This window comes from Mustelus asterias, chromosome 1 (assembly GCF_964213995.1).
Source record: "Mustelus asterias chromosome 1, sMusAst1.hap1.1, whole genome shotgun sequence".
NCBI lineage: Eukaryota > Metazoa > Chordata > Chondrichthyes > Carcharhiniformes > Triakidae > Mustelus > Mustelus asterias.
In genome coordinates this window covers 177,579,914-177,604,241 of record NC_135801.1, presented here as the reverse complement: position 1 = coordinate 177,604,241, position 24,328 = coordinate 177,579,914, and the positions used below count along the sequence as shown (strand labels likewise).

Here is a 24,328-nt window from a genome sequence, read left to right as displayed (position 1 = left end):
AGGACTTTGGGGGCAGCACAGTAGCACAGTGGTTAGCACTGCTGCCTCACAGCGCCAGGGACCCGGGTTCAATTCCCACCTTGGGTCACTGTCTGTGCGGAGTCTGCACGTTCTCCCCGTGTCTGCATGGGTTTCAGCTGGGTGCTCCAGTTTCCTCTCACAGTCCAAAGATGTGCGGGTTAGGTGGATTGGCCATGTTAAATTGCCTCTTAGTGTCAGGGGCACTAGCTAGGGTAAATGCATGTAGTTATGGGGATAGGGCCTGGGTGGGATTGTGATCTATGCAGACTCGATGAGTCGAATGGCCTCCTTCTGCACTGTAGGATTCTATGATTCCATGACTCCATGGACACCTCTCATGAGTGATACAGCCCTTTGACAGCAGCCTTGCTGTGCTGTTGGCCTTGCTCCAAGTAACTGCTCCAACCTGTAGGATGTAGAATACCATCAATCTTGGAGCGACACCTAGTAGATTGAGTCCACTCTCGCACAGTCCTCGGGTGACCTGAACCAAAGAGATCAACGTTCTGGACATGGCTGTGAGAAAACCATATGGCGGCACGACAGAATAATTTCATTTACATTGCAAATATTGGTTTGATAGTCATGGAACGAAATGTTGGAGATGGGAACATAAGGCTGGACGGGGCAGCAGGAGGCGGGAAGTCTTGTGATTCAACATCCAGTAATACCAGATTGGGCAACTTACTGGTGAGCACAATGGAAATGATGTTCCTGTGACACATAAACCCTCCTCTGAAAGAGTTAAATGACACAAACATTCAAGCTTGTTGGGTAAGTTTGTGGCCAAGGCGGGGGGCGGAGCCAGATCTGAATCTTAGCACATAGATGCGTCTCCTGAACTGAATTCCGGTGTTTGTGCGGAGGTGTTAGCCTCTGAGGCTAAACGTCACTGACATTAGATCGTGCGCCAGGTAATGAAGTTACCTGTGAGCGAGATGCACAGGTGAGTGCTGACAAGTAGGTGTCATGAATTCAGTGCTGGAGAACCTAATATTACTGCGTACCACCCAGTCGTTGCCCGTTAATGAATCAGGAGGCCCCCACCCCGACCCCTCTGGCTCATCAATCTGGTGTTGGGAAAGTATTGACCACCTTTTGCCTGCGTGAGTCCAGGAGTGGGGGCGGGGTGGGCGGGAGTGGCGGGGGGGGGGGGGGGACGTCTGTGTTAAATGAACAAACAGAAAGCTTTGCTGAAAACGGGAGCGTAACTAAAAATGTGGTCATTTTAAAAAGCGTTTTTCTATTGAACAACCCCGGTAACACAGGAAACAGTGGGACAGTGAGTAATCGAAGCTTTTATAAAGGTACTTTTTGCGTGAAGGGTGCTGTCAAAGGCAGATGTAGGATTGTCTCAGCGTCAACACCACCCTCCACGGTAAAGAGCTCCATCAACACAGATCAATCTGAATCTGAGGTAAAATCGGTTTTATTCTCTTTTTCAGAAAATATACTGTCTACTTTAACTTTGAGGGCTACCTTTTGATTTGTGGCGAGGGGTGGTGGTAAGGCTTTCAGTTTCATTGAGTAGAGAATGCCAGGGCTTCAGGAAACCATTCTCTCTTTGTTCCTTATTTTTCCCTCAAATTTGGATTCTAATTACCATTTTCAATTCACAGCTGAGCAATTGAACCACAACATCAGATTCTGACCACATATCTACGCTGTCACTCAGACTGCCTGCTTCCACCTCCCTAACATTGCCTGGCTCTGCCCCTATCTTACTCCATCAGCTGCAGATATCCTCATCCATGCTTTTGTTACATCTAGACTCACCCATTCTGACACACTCCTGGCCAACCTCCCACATTCTACCCCCAATTTCCTGTTCATTCATCGGGTGTGAGCTAGCTAGGACTACATTTATTGCCCATCCCTAATTCTGCAGCCCATGTCCTTATTTGTTCCAAATGCCATTCCCAAATCCGCCATTCTTGCTGATCTACATTGACTCCTGGTTAAGCCACCGTTTTTTATTTGAAAAAAACCCCCTCACATGCCTGGCCTTGTCTCACCATAGCTCCATCATTCGCTCCAGCCCCACAGCCCCCCCCCCAGATGACCCTGCTTCTAATTCTGGTCGCTTGGGAACCCCAAAATACCGAGGCCCCAAACTCTGGAATTCCCTCCCTTCTTCCCCCCTTAGTCTCTCTGCCTCCCTCCCCTCCTCCTCTGAGACAATCCTTAAAACCCCCCTCTTTGAGTTTAAGTTTATTTATTAGTTACAAATAGGCTTACATTAACACTGCAATGAAGTTACTGTGAAAATCCCCAAGTTGCCACAATGCCATTACAAAAGGTATGTCCATCTCGGGACTCAATGATACAGCATGTAAATACTGTAATTAAGGGCAAACTAAACAAGTACATGAGGGAGAATGAACGGAAGGACATGTGGATCGGCTGAGAGGACGTAGAATAGGAGGAAGATCTTGTGGACCAGCTTGGATCTGTTGGGCTGACTGGCCTGTTTCTATAGGCACAATCCCCTGGCTCTTCATACCGGCGGGATCTTCTGTTGACGCCGACGGTGCCCGCCTGCCATGTGTTTCCTGGCAACTGGGGGTGGGGGGGAGGGGGGGGGGCGGGGGGAGGCTGGAATCCTTCCCCCGTCCCCACAGGTGGAGTGGGAGATCTCCCATCTGACGAAGGAGCAGCACGCTCCGAAAGCTAGTGGTGTTTGCTACCAAATAAACCTGTTGGACTTTAACCTGGTGTTGTTAGACTTCTTACTGTTGTAGTAACACCAGATTGTTGCAAATGCAGTTGGCATTTCTAAAGGGATAATCACATCAGCACTTTATAAAGTTCAGATTGATCCTAATATACAATCCTGTTCCCAATGCTGGCCTGGATTATATTCATTGTTTGGGGGGGGGAGCAGGGGGATGCGTGCTGTTCAGATACCATCAACATTTTTTGGAAAATACTCTATTTTTAGACTACTGTGGCTTTGCAGAAACAGCCTCTGTGTTCATCACTTTATGTTAAATAATGCTTTATTTTCAGATGATGTATAATTATTCGGTGAAATGTACCATGTTGCAAATACATATTGAGATTTGAGTTTTTAGCCTTCATGTATGCAGCGAGTAGCTCACCCTCTGACTCCCCAGAGCTTGTCCACCATCTATTCGCTTTGGAGGAAATAATAGCAAATTGGATTATTATCTAAATGGAAAAAAATTACAACATGCTAGTGTGCAAAGGGACCTGGGGGTCCTTGTGCATGAGACACAAAAGCCCAGTCTGCAGGTGCAACAGGTGATCAAGAAGGCAAATGGGATGTTGGCCTATATCGCAAGGGGGATAGAATATAAAAGCAGAGGTGTCTTGCTGCATCTGTACAGGGCATTGGTGAGGCCGCTGCTGGAATACTGTGTGTAGTATTGGTCCCCTTATTTGCGAAAGGATATATTGGCCTTGGAGGGAGTGCAGAGAAGGTTCACCAGGTTGATACCAGAGATGAGGGGTGTTGATTATGAGGAGGGACTGAGCAGATTGGGTTTGTACTCGTTGGAATTTAGAAGGCTGAGGGGGGATCTTATAGAGACCTATAAGATAATGAAGGGGCTGGATAGGGTAGAGGTGGAGAGATTCTTTCCACTTAGAAAGGAAGCTAGAACTAGAGGGCACAGCCTCAAAATAAAGGGGGGTCAGTTTAGGACAGAGTTGAGGAGGAACTTCTTCTCTCAGAGGGTGGTGAATCTCTGGAATTCTCTGCCCACTGAAGTGGTGGAGGCTACCTCGTTGAATATGTTTAAATCACGGATAGATGGATTCCTGATCAGTAAGGGAATTGGGGGTTATGGGGATCAGGCGGGTAAGTGGAAATGATCCACTTCAGATCAGCCATGATCTTATTGAATGGCAGGGCAGGCTCGAGGGGCTAGATGGCCTACTCCTGCTCCTATTTCTTATGTTCTTATGTTCTTATCTACAAGGCACAAATCAGGAATGCGATGGAATACTCTCCACTTGCCTGGATGAGTGCAGCTACAACACTCAAGAAGCTCGACACCGTCCAGGACAAAGCAGCCTGCTTGATTGTTACCCCTTCCACAAACATTTAATCCCTTCACCTCTGACAAACAGTGGCAGCAGTATGTACTATCTACAAGATGCACTGCAGGAACACTGCAGGAACTCAACAAGCTTCCTTTGATAGCACCTTCCAAACCCACGACTGCTACCATTTAGAAGGGCAGCAGATACCTAGGAACAACATCACCTGCAAGTTCCCCTCCAAGCCACTCACCATCCCGACTTGGAAATATATCGCCGTTCCTTCACTGTCATTGGGTCAAAATCCTGCTGCTCCCTCCCTAACAGCACTGTGGGTGTGCCTACACCACATGGACTGTAGCGGTTCAAGAAGGCAGCTCACCACCATCTTTTCAAGGCCAATTAGGGATCGACAATAAATGCTGGCCTAGCCAGTGACATCCACATCCCATGGACGAATATCAAAAATAAATTTGCACAAATCAGTTGCAAATGATTCTTTGAATGAATTGAATAAGACTTTTTTTGAAAGGTGGTTATTTTCCTAGCTCGAGGCTCACAAAAGTTACTGAGTTCCCAATGACAGCTTCTGCCAAACTGCAATAAAAAATATGTCAAATTATGATATGGAGCAACACAAAAACATTACATAGACACCCATACCATTCCACATAAACAGCTCATTAAAGATAATGGATCGATGCAGATTGGATTACAAACCAGTGATTGACGGACACTGGATTACAAACCAGTGATTGACGGACACTGGATGACAAACCAGTGATTGACGGACACTGGATGACAAACCAGTGATTGACGGACACTGGATTACAAACCAGTGACTGATGGACACTGGATTACAAACCAGTGATTGACGGACACTGGATTACAAACCAGTGACTGACAGACACTGGATGACAAACCAGTGATTGACGTACACTGGATTACAAACCAGTGATTGACAGACACTGGATTACAAACCAGTGATTGACGGACACTGGATTACAAACAAGTGAATGAGGGACACTGGATTACAAACCAGTGAATGACGGACACTGGATTACAAATTAGTGATTGCCAGACACTGGATTACAAACCAGTGAGTGATACACGCACTAGATTATAAACCGGTGAGCAACAGATTCTTGATTGTAAACCAGATAATATTGCTGCACACTGGATTGTATTTTGGGGAATAGCCCCTTCTTTATTCACTGCGTACAAAATGAACAGTACTTTTCAGTGTGGGGAAAAATGAGAGAGGAGGTGAAAAAAGGAGGAAATGAAAGGAACTAAATGGAGAAGCGGGGAATGTGTGTTAAGCAATGCCAACCAATGGGATCCAAGTTAGAATTTACAATACATTCTACAGGGATTTCCTGACATCAGTGAGATATATAATCCTGGATAGTCAGCATTTGTAACAATAGTTTGGGCGAATGAATGTGGCGTCTCTTAATACATGAAGGAATATTTTGGTTGACCTTTGCTGAACATAACAGTAAATCACAGAAATCATCATAGAAATCATAGAAACCCTACAGTGCAGAAAGAGGCCATTCGGCCCATCAAGTCTGCACCGACCACAATCCCACCCAGGCCCTACCCCCATATCACTACATATTTTACCCACTAATCCCTCTAACCTACGCATCTCAGGACACTAAGGGGCAATTTTAGCATGGCCAATCAACCTAACCTGCACATCTTTGGACTGTGGGAGGAAACCGGAGCACCCGGAGGAAACCCACGCAGACACGAGGAGAATGTGCAAACTCCACACAGACAGTGACCCAAGCCGGGAATCGAACCCAGGTCCCTGGAGCTGTGAAGCAGCAGTGCTAACCACTGTGCTACCGTGCCGCCCTAAAGGTGGTAAAGGTGTAAAGGTGGTACTGAACAGTTAACTTCCCAGAGCAAATCATATTGTGTATGAGGGGTTAGTAGTGAAACTCATAATGCAAATAAATGTGATTTTAGTTTATGGATGGGTACAGAGTGGAGACAACACCAAGTATAAGTGTAAATGCCAGCACTGGTCCATGGGCATGTTGCTAGAGGCAACAATGCCAAATTAAGTTTTAAGTTTAATTAAACTTATTTATTAGTGTCACAAGTAGGCTTACATTAACACTGCAATGAAGTTACTGTGAAAGTCCCCTCGTCGCCACACTCCGGTGCCTGTTAGGGTACACTGAGGGAGCATTTAAGCATGGCCAATGCACCTAACCAGCACGTCTTTCAGACTGTGGGAGGAAACCGGAGCAGCCGGAGGAAACCCATGGAGTGGGTTTGAGGAGTGCCCAGGGTGAGAGTGATATTTTGTACAAGTGGTTCAGTCAGTGACGTGATATTCGTGACTAGAATGGTACACTGCAGGCACAGCCACTCATTCAAATCCAGAGCTCTGAGGCAACCTGTACTTTGTACACTGTGTGCAACCTTGTGGGGGACAAGTGTTTAACTTTCTGTCTGTCATCAATTATTGAAATGACAGTGCGACACACACCGCAGTGCAGGAAATGTAACTGCTGTCAAATGTTAGCCCGTGTCGATCTCGCTCTCACTCTCTGTCTCCTCCCCCTTTCGTAGGCTATCCATGAGCACTGATTTCCAGCAGTACAACTTCAGGATGCCAAACATAGGGTTCCAGAACCTTCCGCTCAATATCTACATTGTGGTTTTCGGGACAGCGATCTTCGTCTTCATCCTCAGTTTACTGTTCTGCTGTTACTTAATCAGGTAAGGGATGGCTTTGAGTTCAGGATCTAACAGCAAAGGTAACCTCCCCTTTACCACAGTAACTCAGAGAAAAAGAGCCACTTGCATTTAGCTAGCGCCTTTCACAAGGTCAAATGTCCCAAGACACTGCCCAGGTGCGGTAGCGGACAAAACATAAGGAGATCTTCAGCAAGATGACCAAACTCTTTGTCACAGAAGTGGGTCTTAATGAGATTCTAAAAGAGACGAAACAGAGGGAGAAGTTTAGGAAGGGAATTTCAGAGCTTAGGATTTAGATGGCTAAAGGAGTGGTCACCAGTGGTGGACCACGTAACACCAGCAATGTGCAGGACTTGCAGGAATGCAGAGTTATTGGAGGCTTGCAGATCTGGGAGGGGTTACAGGTGTGGAGGAATTGTGGGCACAAGGATGAGAGTCGTCAATTTGAAGTGTTTGGCCAGACCAGGAGCCCAACTAGGTCAGCAAGCAAAGGGTCAGCGGATGAACAGGACTTGAAACAATGTGGACACAGGGAGCAGAATTTTCAGATGTGTTTGTGGATGGTAGAAGATGGGAGATTGGCCAGGAGAATGTTGGAATAATTGGGGCATCAAACAAAGGGTGGGATCTTCCACGCAACCCGCCACGTGTTTCATGGCAGCGGAGGCATCCCGACATTGGCCAATGGCGGAAACGTCCGGTCTTGTCATTGCCAACGGGCTTTTCCGCTGAATGTATCCCTCGCTGCCAAGAAACCCGTGTACAGCAAATCCCAGCGTTAGCTCATTGTTAATTGGCAAATAATAAATAACAGAGTGAGGAGAGAGGCTTTGTTAAGTTGATATTCACACCTTGAGAGAGAAATATGCAAATATACCTTTTGCAAGATTGTATTAATGACCTCTGCATAAAACCAGAATTGCCTTGTTTAACTGCAAAACCCAGTAAGCAGTCTTGCCGAACTTTGGTGTATGTCGTTCATGTTATTCTGAATATGAATTCATTGTAAGTGCAATAGCGAGGGTGTACCACAGTGTCAGAGATGCTCTCTCTTGGAGAAGAGGTTCAATATCCTCCCTCTCAAGTGTGTGTAAAACATTTTGTAGAAGAACGGTTGTGTTCTCCAGCTGCCTGGCTCCAGTTTCTAAAACACCTAACACCTACAGTGGATTATCTGTCACTTATTTTAGTGTTGTCGGGTGAGCCCTTAACACTATCTACAAGATGCTCTGCAGCAATTCACCAAAGATCCTTAGACAGCACCTTCCAAACCCACGCCCACTTCCAACTAGAAGGACAAGGGCAGCAGATAAATGGCAACACCACCTGCAAATTCCCTTCCAAGCCACTCACCATCCTGACTTGGAAATATATCACCGTTCCTTCGCAGTCGCTGGGTCCAAATCCTGGAATTCCCTCCCGAACAGAATTGTGGATCAACCCACCGAACATGGACTGCAGCGGTTCAAGAAGGCAGCTCACCACCACCTTCTCAAGGGCAATTAGGGATGGGAAATAAACGCTGGCCAACCATGTCCCACTAAAAGAAATGCACAAATTGGCTGCTGCATTTAGGACACAGTGAGCACACTTTCAAAGTTCTTATTTGTCCAGAAAGTGCTTTGGGACGTGCTGAGGTCATGAAATGTACATCCCGGGTCATGGGTTCAATTCTGATTTAGGTGCGCAGTGGCCTAATGGTTACATATTGCACTCGTAATGTAGTCACCTGGGTTAATAATCCAGAGAATATGAGATTAAATCCAGAGAATATGAGATTAAATACAACCATGGTAGTTTCAGAATTGGAATTTCATTTTGATAAATCTGGAAATGAAAGGCCGATGCCGGAAAAAATCAGGAAGCCAGCTGATTATCGTAAACACCTAACAGGTTCATTAATGTCTCTTAGGGAAGGAGCCCTGCTGGTTTGACTGATAGGTAACTTCCAGAGCTAGATAGCTTCTTGATAAGTGAGGGGTTAATAAGGTTATTGGGGGGTAGACGGGAATGTGGAATTGAAGTTTTCCTCAGATTAGCCATGATTTTATTGAATGGCACAGCAGGCTCGAGGGGCCGAATGGCCTACTCCTGCTCCGAATTTGTATGTCCAGTTCCACACCAGGCAGACCATGGCATTGTGTCAAACTATTTGTGAAGATGGCCCACAATCACCTTCTCAAAGGCTACTAGGGATTGTCAATGATGGTCTTGCAGTGACACCCACGTCCCAAGATTGTCAAACAAACCTGCCATTAAGGCTGGGGAAAGGCCACTTGTAAGTTCACATTTTTGTGCCGAGTTTTTCTTTTTTATTTGCACCACTTAAATTTTCAACCACGATCCTCCTCCTTTAGGTACCATGCTGTAAGAGGGCATTGGCATACATACACTGCCATTGGATGGCTCCATGGTTGTGCTTGGCAAAGTACTGCAGTGGGTTTGTCATTGCCTTCCACAGTGTGGCTGGCCAGCAAGCTCTCCCACTCTTTACCACCTGCCAACAGGCATATTGGAAGGATTTACAGGCTGATAATCAACCTGTTTGACCACTCACCTTCCATGGCCATCGAGTCCTGAAGTGAGACTTGAACCCGGAACTTCTGGCCCAGAGGTAGGGACGTTACCCACTGAGCCACAGGACTTGCTCAGTCATGATAGAACCTTTAAATAATGAAGGAGTTTGATATTGTAAATGTATTACTTATGGAACAATCAAAACTAGAAATCCAGAATACAGGATAATCACCAAAACATCCAACAGGGAAATTAGCAGAAAGTTCATTACTTTGGGAAGAATGTGGATTTTGTGATCATAAGCATAGCTGAGGCAAAATACATTGATTCATTTAAGGGGAAGTTGGATAAACACATGATGGAGAAAGGAGTAGGAGGGCCACCTGGGATCAACCTAGGCACCGGAAATGACAAAGGAAAAGTCACCCCTGTCGACCCTGTAAATTCCTCCTTACCAACTTCTGGGGGCTTGTGCCAGAATTGGGAGAACTGTCTCACAGACTCGTCAGCCTACAGCTTGACATAGTCATTGTCACAGAATCAGACCTCAGAGGTCCCTAGCATCACAGATGTCAGTTGTAAGCCAATTTGATTCACTCCATTTGATATCGAGAAACAGCTGAAAGCACTGGATGCTGCAAAGGCAATGAGCCCTGACAGCGTACCGGCAATAACACTGAAGAGTGGTGCTCCAGGACTTGCCGCACGCCTAGCCAAGTTGTTTCAGTACAGCTACAAGACTGGCATCAAACTGGAAAATTGCCCAGGTATGTCCTGTCCACAAAAAAAATGGGAAAAATGCCACCCAGCCAATTACCCCCATCAGTCTATTTTTGATCATCAGCAGAATGATGGAAGGGGTCATCGATAAGCGGCGCTTACTCAGCAATGACCCGCTCACTGACGCTCAGTTTGGGTTCCATCAGGGTCACTCAACTCCTGACCTCATTACAACCTTGGTTCAAACATGGATAAAAGAGCTGAACTCAAGGGGTGAAGTGAGAATGATTACCCTTCACATTAAGGCATCATTTGACCATGTATGGTAGTAAGAATCCCAATTGACATCAGTGGAAATCAGAGGAAAACTGTTTTGAGTTATACCGAGCACAAAGGAAGATTGTTGCAATTATTGGAGGGTCATCTCAGTCCTGAAACATCTCTGCAAGAGTTCCTCAGGTAGTGTCCTAGGCCCAACCATCTTCAGCTGCTTCATCAATGACCTTCCTCCCATCATAAGGTCAGAAGTGGAGACGTTCGCTGATGACTGCACGATGCTCAGCACCATTCGCAATTCCTCAGATACTGAAACAGTCCATGTCCAAATGCAGCAAGACCAGGACAATATCCAGGCTGGGGCTGATAAATGGCATTAACATTCACATCACACAAATGCCAGACAATGACCATGTCTGAAAAGAGAGAATCGAAGGTCCAGAAGGTAGGGATATGTTCGGCACAACTTGTGGGCCGAAGGGCCTGTTTGTGCTGTAGTTTTTCTATGTTTCTATGAACCATCTTTCCTTGACATTAAATGACATTGCCATTGCTTAATCCCCCACTATCAATATCCTATGGTTACTATTAATCAGAAATAGAACTGGACTAACCATATAAATACAGTGGTTACAAGAGTAGGTCAGATACTGGGAACTCTGTAGCGAGTAACTCACCTCCTGACTTCACAAAGCCTGTCTATCACCTACAAGGCACAAGTCAGGAGTGTAATGAAATACTCTCCACTTGCTGGGATGGGTGCAGCTGCAATAATACTCAAGAAGCTTGACACCATCCAGGACAAAGCAGCCTGCTTGATTGCTACCCCTTCCACCACCAATGCACAGTAGCTTTAATGTGGACCATTTACAAGATGCACTGCAATGTTTCAACAAGGCTCCTTGGACAGCACCTTTGCAACCCGTCATCACTGACATCTGGAAGGAGAAGGGCAGCAGATACCTGGGAACACCACCACCTGCAAGTTCCCTTCCAAGTCAGTCACCATCTTGACTTGGAAATATATTGCCAGTCCTTCACTGTTACTGGGTCAAAATCCTGGAACTCCCTCCCAACAGTACAGTGGGTGTACCTACACCACATGGACTGCAGCAATTCAGGAAGGCAGCTCACCACCACCTACTCGAGGGCAATTAGAATCAGACAACAAATGCTGGCCTAGCCAGTGACACCCAGATCCCTGAAAGAGTAAAAAGAATGGCAATAGATTTGTGGCATGGTGGCACAGTGGTTAGCACTGCTGCCTCACAGCGCCAGGAACTCGGGTTCGATTCCTGGCTTGGGTCACTGTGTGGAGTCTGCACGTTCTCCCCGTGTCTGCGTGGGTTTCCTCTGGGTGCTCCGGTTTCCTCCCACAGTCCAAAGATGTGCAGGTTACGTGGATTGGCCATGCTAAATCAGCCCTCAGTGTCAGGGGGATTAATAGGATAAATATGTGGAGTTACGGGGAAAGGACCTGGGTGGAACTGTTGTCAATGCAGACTCGATGGGCCGAATGGCCTCCTTCTGCACTGTGGGGATTCTATGATTCTAGAGTTGGATGAACAGTGTGGGGAGGAGGTTGATGTGAAGTGTGGACCTATGGGCCAATGCTATAAACTTCATTGTGTGAAAGTGAGAGGGCATGGGATCCAAGGGGCTGCTGCCCTGTGGATCCAGAACTGGCTTGCCCAAAGGAGGCAGAGAGTGGGTATAGATGGGTCTTTTTCTAAATGGAGGTCGGTCACCAGTGGTGTGCCCCAAGGATCTGTTCTGGGACCCTTGTTGTTTGTCATTTTCATAAATGACCTGGATGAGGAAGCGGAGGGATGGGTTGGTAAGTTTGCCGACGACACGAAGGCTGGTGGGGTTGTGGATAGTCTGGAGGGATGTCAGAAGTTACAGAGGGACATAGATAGGATGCAAGACTGGGCGGAGAAGTGGCAGATGGACTTCAACCCAGATAAATGCGTAGTGGTCCATTTTGGCAGGTCAAATGGGATGAAGGAGTACAATATAAAGGGAAAGACTCTTAGTACTGTAGAGGATCAGAAGGACCTTGGGGTCTGAGTCCATAGGACTCATCGGCCCCGCAGGTGGAGGAGGTGGTTAAGAAGGCGTATGGTGTGCTGGCCTTTATCAATCGAGGGATTGAGTTTAGGAGTCCGGGGATAATGATGCAGCTATATAAGACCCTTGTCAGACCCCACTTGGAGTACTGTTCTCAGTTCTGGTCGCCTCATTACAGGAAGGATGTGGAAAAGATTGAAAGGGTGCAGAGGAGATTTACAAGGATGTTGCCTGGATTAAGTGGCATGCCTTATGAGGATAGGCTGAGGGAGCTCGGTCTTTTCTTCTTGGAGAGACGTAGGATGAGAGGAGACCTAATAGAGGTGTATAAGATGTTGAGAGGCATAGATCGGGTGGACTCTCAGAGGCTTTTTCCCAGGGTGGAAATGGCTGCTACGAGAGGACACAGGTTTAAGGTGCTGGGGGGTAGGTACAGGGGAAATGTTAGGGGAAAGTTTTCCACACAGAGGGCAGTGGGCGAGTGGAATCGGTTACCGTCAGTGGTGGTGGAGGCAAACTCAATAGGGTCTTTTGAGAGACTCCTGGATGAGTACATGGGATTGAATAGGATGGAGGGTTATAGGTAGGCCTAGAAGGTAGGGATATGTTCGGCACAACTTGTGGGGCCAAAGGGCCTGTTTTGTGCTGTAGTTCTTCTATGTTCTGTGTTCTATGTTCTAATCCAGCAAATCTGAAATCTGCCACATCTCTCTCCTGTTGATTTGACACGTTTTACCCTGAGGCCTTGATGTGAGTCACATCTCAGATTATACAACTGATTTTACAGCTCTGTTAGTATCGCTGTTTGAAAAACACATTGCGGTTTGTTGGAGTCAATCAAGACAGCCTGCCCCCACTCCTATTCCGCATCCTAACTATCTCGGCCTTGAGCAGCTTCTCGTGTTACGGATTGAGTAAAGTCAGCTGGAGAGGCGTTGGTACAATAAAGTTCCCCGTGCCCGATAAAAATTAAACAGTATCAGTCCGGTTAAGGTTTTAATTATTAGCTTATCATCAGGTGTGATACTGCTTGTGCATGACAAGTGGCACTGGGAATGGGGGCTGCACTGTATGGTTCTGGTAGCTTCAAATCCCACTGTAGCATGTTGTGAAATTGGATGTAGATACATTCAAGCTCGATTAGTACGAGAGGGAGAAAGGAATAGAAGGACATAGGATGGAAGGAGACTCATAAGGCAGCAACAGAGAGCATTTAGATTGAATTGTCTGTCTGTGTGCTGTAAATTCTGCTTTCACAGAATGCCATAGAATCATAGAATCCCTACAGTGCAGGAGGAGGCCATTCGGCCCATCGAGTCTGCACCGACCACAATCCCACCCAGGCCCCACTCCTGCAATCCCGCATATTTACCCTGCTAATCCCCTGAGATTAGGGTCAATTTATCATGGCCAATCAACCTAACCCACACATTTTTGGACTGTGGGAGGAAACCCACGCAGACACGGGGAGAATGTGCAAACTCCACACAGACAGTGACCCAAGCCGGGATTCGAAGCCAAGCCCCTGCGCTGTGAGGCGGCAGTGCTAACCACTGTGCCACCGTGCCGCCAAATCCCTTGTTTCAGTCTGAATCTGATAGTCCCCAAATAAAACAATATTAGCAGCCAAAGAAAGCGACCAGGTTGTTGTACACCCAGATTCATTCAATAATGTCCTTCAGGGTGAGATCACCTGTGATTCCTGCCCCAGATATGCTTCTAAAAGACCATAGTCTCAACAAAGTATCTCAAACTGTAGTCGAGAGCCTCTTGAACTCTGGCCATATTCACTGACAGGGTTATGTTGTTTTCGGGTCTCTGCACAGTGCAGTGTCCTCTGCACTGGAGGGACTGAATGCAGGTTGGGTGACCACTTCTCGGAACACTTCCATTCAATACACAAGCACAGCCCTGAGCTTCCTGGTTTAATTCTCCACCTCTCTTCCACCCTGATCTCTCGATTCTCCATCTCCTGCAGTGTTCCAGTGAAGCTTAATGCAAGCTTGAGGAACAGCATCTTATCTTTTGACTGGGCACTTAACAAGCCTTTGAATTCAACATTGTGTTCAACAAGAATCATAGAATCCCTACAGTGCAGAAGGAGGCGATTCGGCCCGTCGAGTTTGCACCAACAACAACCCCACCCAAACCCTATCTCCGGAACCCCATGTTATTTACTCTGCTAATCCTCCTGACACTAAGGGAGAATTTAGCATGGGCAATCCACCTAACCAGCACATCTTTCGGACTGTAGGAGGAAACCGGAGATCCCGGAGGAAACCCACACAGACATGGGGAGAGTGGGCAAACTCAACACAGCCAGTCACCCAAGGCTGGAATCGAACCCGGGTTCCTGGCGCTGTGAGGCAGCAATGCTAACCACTGATTAGCCACCCCAATTTCAGATCAGAACCTCGATTTGATTTCATTTCTCTTTGCTAGTTTGTTTCCTTTTCCTTTGCTTTGCTTTTGGATGGCAGAATCTGCCACCACCGTCCATCACTTCCCTCGCCACATCTTTTCTTCCTTTACTGGTCCCACCATCCCTCACATTGGCCTTCCGCTATGAAACCGTTGATCATTTCATCTCTCCTGCCATCCAACCTATCGCAGCCTTTCCCTTTTGGGCGGAACTTTCCGGCCCTTCCCGCTGGCGGGATCTTCCAGTCCTGCCGAAGGTGATCCCCGGCAATAGGGCGGGCGAGCCACGCAAAATGCAGTAGATATTGGCGGGACTGGAAGATCCCACTGGCGGCCAATGGTGGACCACCTCCGCCGGCAGGAAGCAAGGAAAATCCCGCCCTTTGTTTTGTTCCCACCCTTTTCGCTTTCACTTTCTCACAACATATCAAACTTTACCCAGTTCTTATGAAAGGCCTTCAATCTTAAACCTGTATCTCTCTTTCCCTCTCTCTCTCTCTCTCTCTCGAGATGCTGCCTGACCTGCTGAGTATTTCCGGCATCTTCTGTTTTTGTTTCCCATGCCGTCTATTTTACAAGCTTTGTTTTACAGCAAGTCTGGCAATTTACTGGGTGGGACGTGTTTTTGTCCACACAAGTCTCATAAGAGGGCAGTCAACATACCTCCAGAGTTGGACCAATCAGCAGTCCAAGGTCTTTAGTGTTAGCTTTGACTTGGTCGTCATCCTCTCATGGCTTCAAATCCAACTCCAAGATTCGAGCAGGTCACTGGAGTACTCAATGAGTACGACGTTGTCAGAAGGACTGTTTTCAATTAAACATTAGGCTCAGGTCACATTACACTTGTTCAAGTGGTTCAGAGGCCATAAGAGATCACGTAGCACCTTATTCAAAGAGAGTTCTCCAAGCGCCCTGGCCAACACCGCTCAGTCTATCAACAACGCCAAGAACTGGTCCACTTGTCTTTCATCTCATTTGCTATTTTTAGATCCTTGCTGTGCACGAAGTGCTGCATTTGCCTTCAAAACAGAAGTGACTTCACTTCAAACCTTATTCATAGATTTATGAAATGCTTTGGGGCATCCTGAAGATGCGACAAGTTTCAACGTGCATTAAAGCTCTTCATTTCTTTCTGGAAAAATGAAAGCTTAAAGGAGCTGGACATGGAGTGAGTTTAGAGTCACAGGGTGGGAGCTGAATCTGTCCCGTGGGAATGGGCTGGGATTTTGAGGGTGGGGAGGCTGTCGAATCAGAAGTGAAGTGTGTGTGGAAGGGGTTAGTGCGGGGGCGAGGGTGGGGGGTGGGAGGAGGGGGAGTGGGGGGGGAGTGGGGGGGAGTGGGGGGAGGGGAGGGGGGGACGCGTAGAGGAGGCCAATGATTCCCGGTCTCCCTGTGATTCAGTCAGGATTGGGGAAGGCCGTGATGGCATTTGTGCCTGTCGGTGGCCTATTTAGGGCTTTAAAATGGGCTCATCCTGCCAGGATTCTACTAATGGCTGAGGGGAACAGTGGCGGAGCCCTCGGCCACGTGGGGAGACTGCCCAGTAAATGCTGGCAGCCTCCCTGGCTTGGGTGGGGGGGGGGGGGGGGGGGGGGGGGGGGGCGGGGGGGGGGGGGGGGCGAGGTGTGGGGGAGGAGGAGGTATCTGGCCTGATCAGGCCTGCAATTCTCGAAGCAATGAGTGACGCACTTCCTTCTCTCCCATGTTATTAACTTGCTGAGATTACTAAGTATGATTCTGACTCTAGTAATACATTAAAAATAAAAGCAAAAGATGCCTTGCTTCTCTGTAGTTTTTTTTTTACCATTCAAGTACACCACTATGTACTTGGCAGCCAACTAAGTACCTTTGATGTGTAGATTTTGTTGTAATATAGGGAAACAAGGCAGCCAATCTGTGCACAGCAAGCACCCACATACGAAAGTGAGGTAACTCCTTCCTTTAATGGTGTTACCTGCCGGAAAAGTGGTGGTCAGGAGATTAGGGAAAATCCCATTCTCTTCTTCCAGTAATGCCATGGAATCTTCTAAGTCCACCTGAGAGCCTCAGTTACCTCACACAGAAGAGGATGCAATCTGACAACGTGGTGCTCCCAAAGGGGTGAAGATTGGTGCAACGACAGTGATCTCTCCCTCAAAGCCAATGAAACAAAGGAGATAATCATCGACTTCAGGAAGTGTAGTGGAACTGAGTAAATCACCGGTGATGAAGTAGAAATGGTTGAGAGAATGGTTCAAGTTTCTAGGTGCCCAGATCACCAACAACCTGTCCTGGTCTCTCCACACTGACGCTATAGTTAATAAAGCCCACCAACGCCTCTACTTTCTCAGGAGGCTAAGGAAATTCAGCATGTCCACTAGGACTCTCACCAATTTTTACAGATGCCTCATAGAAAGCATCCTTTCTGGATATAGCACTGCTTGGCTCCTGCTCTGACCCAAGACCGCAAAAAACGGTCTTCAAAAAGACCGGTCTTCAACGAAGTCCAATCCATCACGCAAACCAGCCTGCCACCCACTGACTCTGTCTACACTTCCTGCCGACTCAGAAAAGCAGCCAGCGTAATCAAGGACTCCACGCACCCCAGACATTCTCTCTTCCAACTTCTTCCGTCAGGAAAAAGATACAAAAGTCTGAAAACGTATACCAACCGACTCAAGAACAGCTTCTTCCCTGCTGCCTTCAGACTTTTGAATGGACCCACCTCATATTAAGTTGATCTTTTTCTACACCCCAGCTAGACTGTAACCTACATTCTGCACTCTCTCCTTTCCTTCTCCCCTATGTACTGTACGAACGGTATGCTTTGCCTGTATGTTGCGCAATAAACAATCATTTCCACTGTATCCCAAAACACCTGACAATAATAAATCAAATCAAATCAAAAGGATTGGTGCTGGGGGTGGAGTGGGAGACAGTAATACCCAAATTGAATTGAATTTATAACATTTGGGGTGGGCTTTTTTAAGCCATCCAATGATAACACTCACTTGTTTTAGTTTTGGTTTCCATATGATGGTGATTTTCTGTAATTAATGAAAACAGTTTCTGGGAATGGTACTTCAGGGGAGGGAAACTAATACTGACGCCACGTCACTTTTTCCTGCAGTTACCATTTGCTAGATGTGGATGCCAAACAAACTGGAACCACTCCCAGAACCGGCAGCAAACACACACAATAAACACTCCTGAGTTATAAACAGCACACAGTACATCAATAGTGGTCAGTTCCCAGGACTCATTAATTTTTAATGGGTTTTATCTACACAGTAACCAGAAATGTGAAACTGAATATTTCCCTGATGACATGGAGCACGTGTCGGTGGCTTTGTGGAGATTATTAGCTTCTTACCGATGTCACCCTTGACTCTTAAAGGGTTTAAGTTAATTAAATGCCGTGACTCAGCAATGTGAACGATTCAATTGCCTTCAGGGGCTCCACACGCTGCTGCTATCACTGACTCCTGCCTGATGAGGAGGAATGGCAACCCGGAGGGCAGCACCAAGCTGGGCTGTGACGGCAACACAGCGGAATCGCTGCCATCAAATTTGGCGATGGGCCATGTCCACATGGTGTCAAAGGTCAACTCACACCATTGAGGGAAGAAGAGAGGGGAGGGGGAATTAGGGAGGGGAGGGGAGGGAACCAGAATCTTAGCAGCTGTTTTCACATCTTCCTTTGGAAGACGAGGGAAGAGTTCCCAGGCTGGATTATTGCTCTGACGGATGGTGACCTGATCATTGCTCCCATGGCCAGAACCATCCCCGTGCCACAAGAAGGTGGTTACTCCTGTGCCACGGAAGAGTTTAATGGACTCCCAGAGCCTCTCGGATGAGCGAGGGTGCAGGTATCCCACTGGATGGGAACCCAGAATTCAGATCCAGGACTGTCTGGAGCTGGATTCGAACTCCAAAGCCTCTGACTCCAGGGCAGGGGAGCTGCCACTGAGTCTCTCCATTCAGCAGTGAATAAAGAGAAATTTATTTTCTCTGTGTCAGTGAGTGCCCTGCACTTTGACTGGGACGGAGGAGTGGATGGGAGAAGAGTAAATAGAAACTGACATTGAAAATGGGAGCAGGAGGGCGGCACGGTGGCACAGTGGTTAGCACTGCTGCCTCACAGAGCCAGGGACCCGGGTTTGATTCCCAGCTTGAGTCTGCACGTTCGCCCTGTGTTTGCGTGGGATTCCTCCGGGTGCTCCAGTTTCCTCCCACAGTCCGAAAGACGTGCGGGTTAGGTTGATTGGCCATGCTAAAATTGCCCTTTAGTGTCAGGGGTATTAGCAGTGTAAATACTAGGCGGAATTGTAGTTGGTGCAGATTCGATGGGCCGAATGGCCTCCTTCTGCACTGAAGTGATTCTATGAGGAGGAGGCCATTCAGCCCCTCGACCCTGCTCTGCCATTCATTATGATCATGGCTGACCATCCAACTCAATAGCTTGATCCCTCCCCTTCCTCCCCATATCCTTTGATCCCCTTCTCTCCAAGAGCTATATCTAACTGCTTCTTGAAAACAGTCACACCCAGGCTGATCAGGTGACTGTAGGCAGCTGGTGAACATCAATGCTCAGCGGCTGCTCTGGGCTCATGGAAAACCTTCTCGAAGTGAGAGGTTTCTCTGCTGTAGATGAAGAAATTGCAGATACTGACCGAGTGCTTTGTGTATTGAAGCGGATACTGTGGTTAGATTTCTGACTGAGATTTTCAGACACACAAGGCATTAGCTTAGCCTGACAATTCTTTCTCTGAGGTACTGTATTCGGTTACAGTTAGCACACGATCCTGCCACTTTGAAAAATTCTGAGATCTTTGTTTAGCAGCAAACTGGTGAGGCATCAAATCACCTGTCCATGTTCTAATGTTTTTTAATTCATTCCCCGGATGTGAATATTGTTGGAAAGGCCAGTATTTATTGACCATCCCCAGTTACCCTTGTTGATGTTCCAAATTACCTGTATATTTTACCAGGTAAAGAACAACAGTTGTACATGGTGCTGGGCTTACTCTTGAACTGCTGCAGTCCGTGTGGCTACGGTACTCCCGCAATTGCTGAGAGATAGGGGGTTCCGGGACTTGGAGCCGGTGATGATGAAGGAACAGTGGCCAATGTCCAAGATAAGATGGTGGACAAGTTAGAGGGCGTTCTTGAAGATGATAATGTTCTCACGCACCTGCTGATCTCCTCCTTCTAGAGTAAGAAGTGTCACAACACGAGGTTAAAGTCCAACAGGTTTACTTGGAATCATGAGCTTTCAGAGCTGATGAAGGAGCAGCGCTGAGAGAGGGGAGAGATACAAAAAGAGGGACAATTTTTTCACACAGAGGGTGGTGATTGTCTGGAACAAGCTGCCAGAGGTAGTAGTAGAGGTGGGTACAATTTTGTCTTTTAAAAAGCATTTAGATAGTTACATGGGTAAGATGGGTATAGAGGGATATAGGCCAAATTCGGGCAATTGGGACTAGCTTAGGGTTTTTAAAAAAAGGGCGGCATGGACAAGCTGGGCCGAAGGGCCTGTTTCCATGCTGTAAACCTCTATGACTCTATGACTCTATGCGCTCGTGATTCCAAATAAACCCACTGGACTTTAATGCTAGCATCTCCCCATCACTCTTTCTCGAGGGCAAGATCACAGGGTTCGGAGGTGCTGCCAAGGAAGCCATGTACAACTGTTGTTCTTTACCTGGTAAAATATACAGGTAATTTGGAACATCAACAAGGTACCTTCAAACAGAAGTGTTTTCAAAGCTGCCTGGTATGTTGGGGGGTCGTAACAATATGAATGTTACTGGGCTGGAAGGTGGCAAGTCAGGGAGGGGGTTGGGGGGGAGATGGATTTGCTGGCTCTGATTGGTTATCCTGTGGGAAAAAGTGGTCTCTGAGTAAGGAGTAAGGACAGTGTTGGAATCGATTGTGCTGTTTCCTCCCACACACCCCCATGGGGGAAGAATAGGCTGCCTTTGCTGCATTACAAATGTAACAGAACGAACATTTTAATTGTGTTGTTTTATCCTGGGTATTGATTTTTCATTGTCAGTTGGTGCTTGAAGACGCTACTCAATGGTTCCATTCCAATTCTCTTCTGGATCGACTGTGCTTGTACTCACTGGAATTTAGAAGAATGAGAGGGGATCTCATAGAAACATATAAAATCCTGATGGGACTGGACAGGCTGGATGCGGGAAGAGTGTTCCCGATGTTGGGGAAGTCCAGAACTAGGGGTCACAGTCTTAAGAATAAGGGATAGGTCACTCAGGACTGAGATGAGGAAGAACTTCTTCACTCAGAGAGTTGTGAACCTGTGGAATTCTCTACCACAGAAAGCTGTTGGGGCCAGTTCGTTAGGTATGTTCAAGAGGGAGCTGGACGTGGCCCTTGTGGCTAAAGGGATCAAGGGGTATGGAGAGAAAGCGGGAATAGGATACTGAAAGTGCATGATCAGCCATGATCATATTGAATGGTAGTGCAGGCTTGAAGGGCCGAATGGTCTACTCCTGCTCCTATTTTCTATGTTTCTATGTACCTAGTGGTGCACTGAGGCAGAGTTTTGTCTGTTTCCATAGCTAGTAATTCCTGGACCAGGTCGCTGGTCTGTCACCAGAGGCTTATAGCTTGTGGGGTGCCACTCCATATCAATTGTGGCTGGCCAGGACTCTCGCCCACTCTTACCGCCAGCCATTAGCGTGTTTGGAAGGATTTGCAGACTGACGCACTCGACCTGTTTGACCGCGTTATGAATGCACCTTCCTTAATCCTCGAGTCCTGGAGGGGAGGGGTGGGGGGGATTCTTGCCCCAGTTGGGTCAAACCCGGAGTTTCTGGCTCAGAGGCAGGGACCAGCGAGGGAGTTCTGGACTCCCCCACCATCAGGAACATCCTCCCTGCATCTACCCTGTCTAGTCCTGTTAGAATTTTATAAGTCTCTATGAGATCCCGTCTCATTTGCCTGAACTCCAGTGCAAACAATCCTAACCGAGTCAATCTCTCCTCATACATCAGCCCCGCCATCCCCGGAATCAGCCTGGTGAACTTTCGCTGCACTCCCTCGAGAGCAAAAACAAGAACAAGATTGCCCTGTGTAAATTCCAACCTTGTTTAAATCCTGACGACCTTGGGACTCACTGTCAGCTACTATATTGCCCTATATCAGTGACAGAGCTTTGAAAGTTGTGGTGTTTTGAGTGAACACGTGTGTGCACACATGTGTGAACACGTGTGCGTACAGCCTTGATAATATCCTAGATACATCAAGGAGCGATCTGGATAAGATCTGGCCTGTTGAGGGAGTGGTTCTCCCTGCTGCCTTCTTTAAACCATTGCCTTTGACACTAGAACATTTGAGTTCTTTCACAAAGAGAGCAGCAACTGGGATTGAGTGGTAATAATGGCCATTGCCTGTCAGCAGCTACCTGTATGGGCTACTGCAACAGCTGGCGTTAGAAAATGAGTTGCACAGTTACGGAGAAGCAACTTAGAAATGACTGACTCCTCTCTCATTCCTCTCTGTCCAGGTTACGACATCAAGCACACAAGGAGCTTTATGCATACAAACAGGTAAGACCCATATCTCCACTGCTGACATCATTCATTAAAATGGCGACTCTCCCTTTTGTGTGAATTATGTGCCCAGCAAGGTAAGGAAAGTGAGCATAGAGTGAGGGAGATTTCATGCTATCAGCACTTTGGGTGCAGGTTAGTGTGTTGAAGTGCTGAGCAAAAACTCCACTGTCTCCACTTGAACCCCCAGATGGATTGGCCATGCTAAATTACCCCTCTGTGTCCAAAGATGTGTGGGTAAGGTGGATTGGCCATGCCAAATTATCCCTCTGTGTCCAAAGATGTGTGGGTTAGGTGGATTGGCCTTGCTAAAATGCATGGGGTTATAGGGATAGGGTGGGAGAGTGGGCCTTGGTATAATGCTCTGTCAGAGAGTCAACAGAGACTCGATGGGCCGAATAGCCTGCTTCTGCACTGTAGGGATTTTATGACTTATGATTTTTATTTATGATTCAGTTCCTGGGTCCAGTGGTGAAGGAAAATATCTAGCCCATAAAAATATTCAATTCCCCAGTGGCATCCGCTTAAATGTGTAAAGTCACGTGAGATCGTAATGTGCAAAGCTGTACGTGGTATTCATTACACTTCTGGTTACAGCACTTGCTTTTCTCCATCTGTCACAGTCTACATATGGAAAGATTCCAATCCCAGCCCCCACAAACCACCCTTAACACTGGAGCTTCTCCAGTCACCATGACATGCACTAACTTTCACTCAATGAAGGATAACGCATAGGCCCAGTACTGAGGCGGGATGCTCGAGTCGGGATCTTCCATGTCCATTTTGACTATAGCTGATCTTTACCTCAACTCCATTTTTTTTATTCATTCGTGGGACATGGGCGTCGCTGGCTGGCCAGCATTTATTGCCCATTTCTAGTTGTTTGAGGGCAGTTGAGAGTCAACCACCTTGCTGTAGCTCTGGAGTCACATGTAGGTCAGACCAGGTAAGGATGGCAGATTTCCTTCACTAAAGGACATTAGTGAACTAGGTGGGTTTTTCCGACAATCAACAATGGTTTCATGGTCATCAGTAGATTCTTAATTCCAGATTTTTTTTATTGAATTCAAATTTCACCACCTGCCGTGGCGGGATTCGAACCTGGGTCCCCAGAACACTAGCTGAGTTTCTGGATTAATATTCCAGACATAGAACATAGAACAGAGAACAGTACAGCACAGAACAGGCCCTTCGGCCCACGATGTTGTGCCGAGCTTTGTCTGAAACCTAGATCAAGCTATTTCCTCCCTATCATCCCGAAGTACTCCATGTGCCTATCCAATAGCTTCTTAAATGTTCCTAAAGTTTCTGACTCCACTATCACTGCAGGCAGTCCATTCCACACCCCAACCACTCTCTGAGTAAAAAACCTACCTCGGACATCCTTCCTATATCTCCCACCATGAACCCTATAGTTATGCCCCCTAGTTACCGCTCCATTCACCCGAGGAAATAGTCTTTGAACGTTCACTCTATCTATCCCCCTCATCATCTTATAAACCTCTATCAAGTCTCCTCTCAACCTCCTCCTCTCCAAAGAGAAAAGCCCAAGTTCCCTCAACCTTTCCTCATAAGACCTACCCTCCAAACCATACTAGCACTAGGCCAGCGCTACCCCTTCACCTCCACGTCTACCCTAGAATTTCTATCCTGAGCAGTCTGGGCTAATGGCCAGTGAAATACATGGGTCAGCAGTTTATTCCCTCCTGTCTGGAGGTCTGCTCCACCTTAAAGGCAGAGCCTCCTTAACATCAGGTTGGCAGGTTTCAGAAGGAAATCAAGCTTCCTGGGGCATCCATGCCTGTTTTAGACTGCTGCGATGAGAGGGACCTAGCTGGCTCGCCTCTGGACTCTGATGTTGGGAAGGAGGGACAGAACAGGGTGACCCACTCTGGGGACCTGGGTTCGAATCCCACCACAGCAGATGGTGAGATTTGAATTGAATGAAAATCTCAACTTGAAAATCTACTGATGACCATGAAACCATTATCAATTGTCGTAAAAACCCATCTGTTTCATTA

The 24,328-nt window shown here is 47.1% G+C and overlaps 1 protein-coding gene across 1 annotated transcript in view; it reads left to right on the top strand.

The window, feature by feature from the left end:
* Positions 1 to 24,328, top strand: part of rnf24 (ring finger protein 24) — a 134,258-nt gene that overhangs the window by 51,138 nt on the left and 58,792 nt on the right. The window contains exons 2-3 of the mRNA XM_078223971.1: positions 6,619 to 6,768; positions 22,262 to 22,304. Coding sequence (XP_078080097.1) covers positions 6,626 to 6,768; positions 22,262 to 22,304 — 186 coding nt within the window. The 5' untranslated portion in view covers positions 6,619 to 6,625. The remainder of the gene's footprint in view (positions 1 to 6,618; positions 6,769 to 22,261; positions 22,305 to 24,328) is intronic.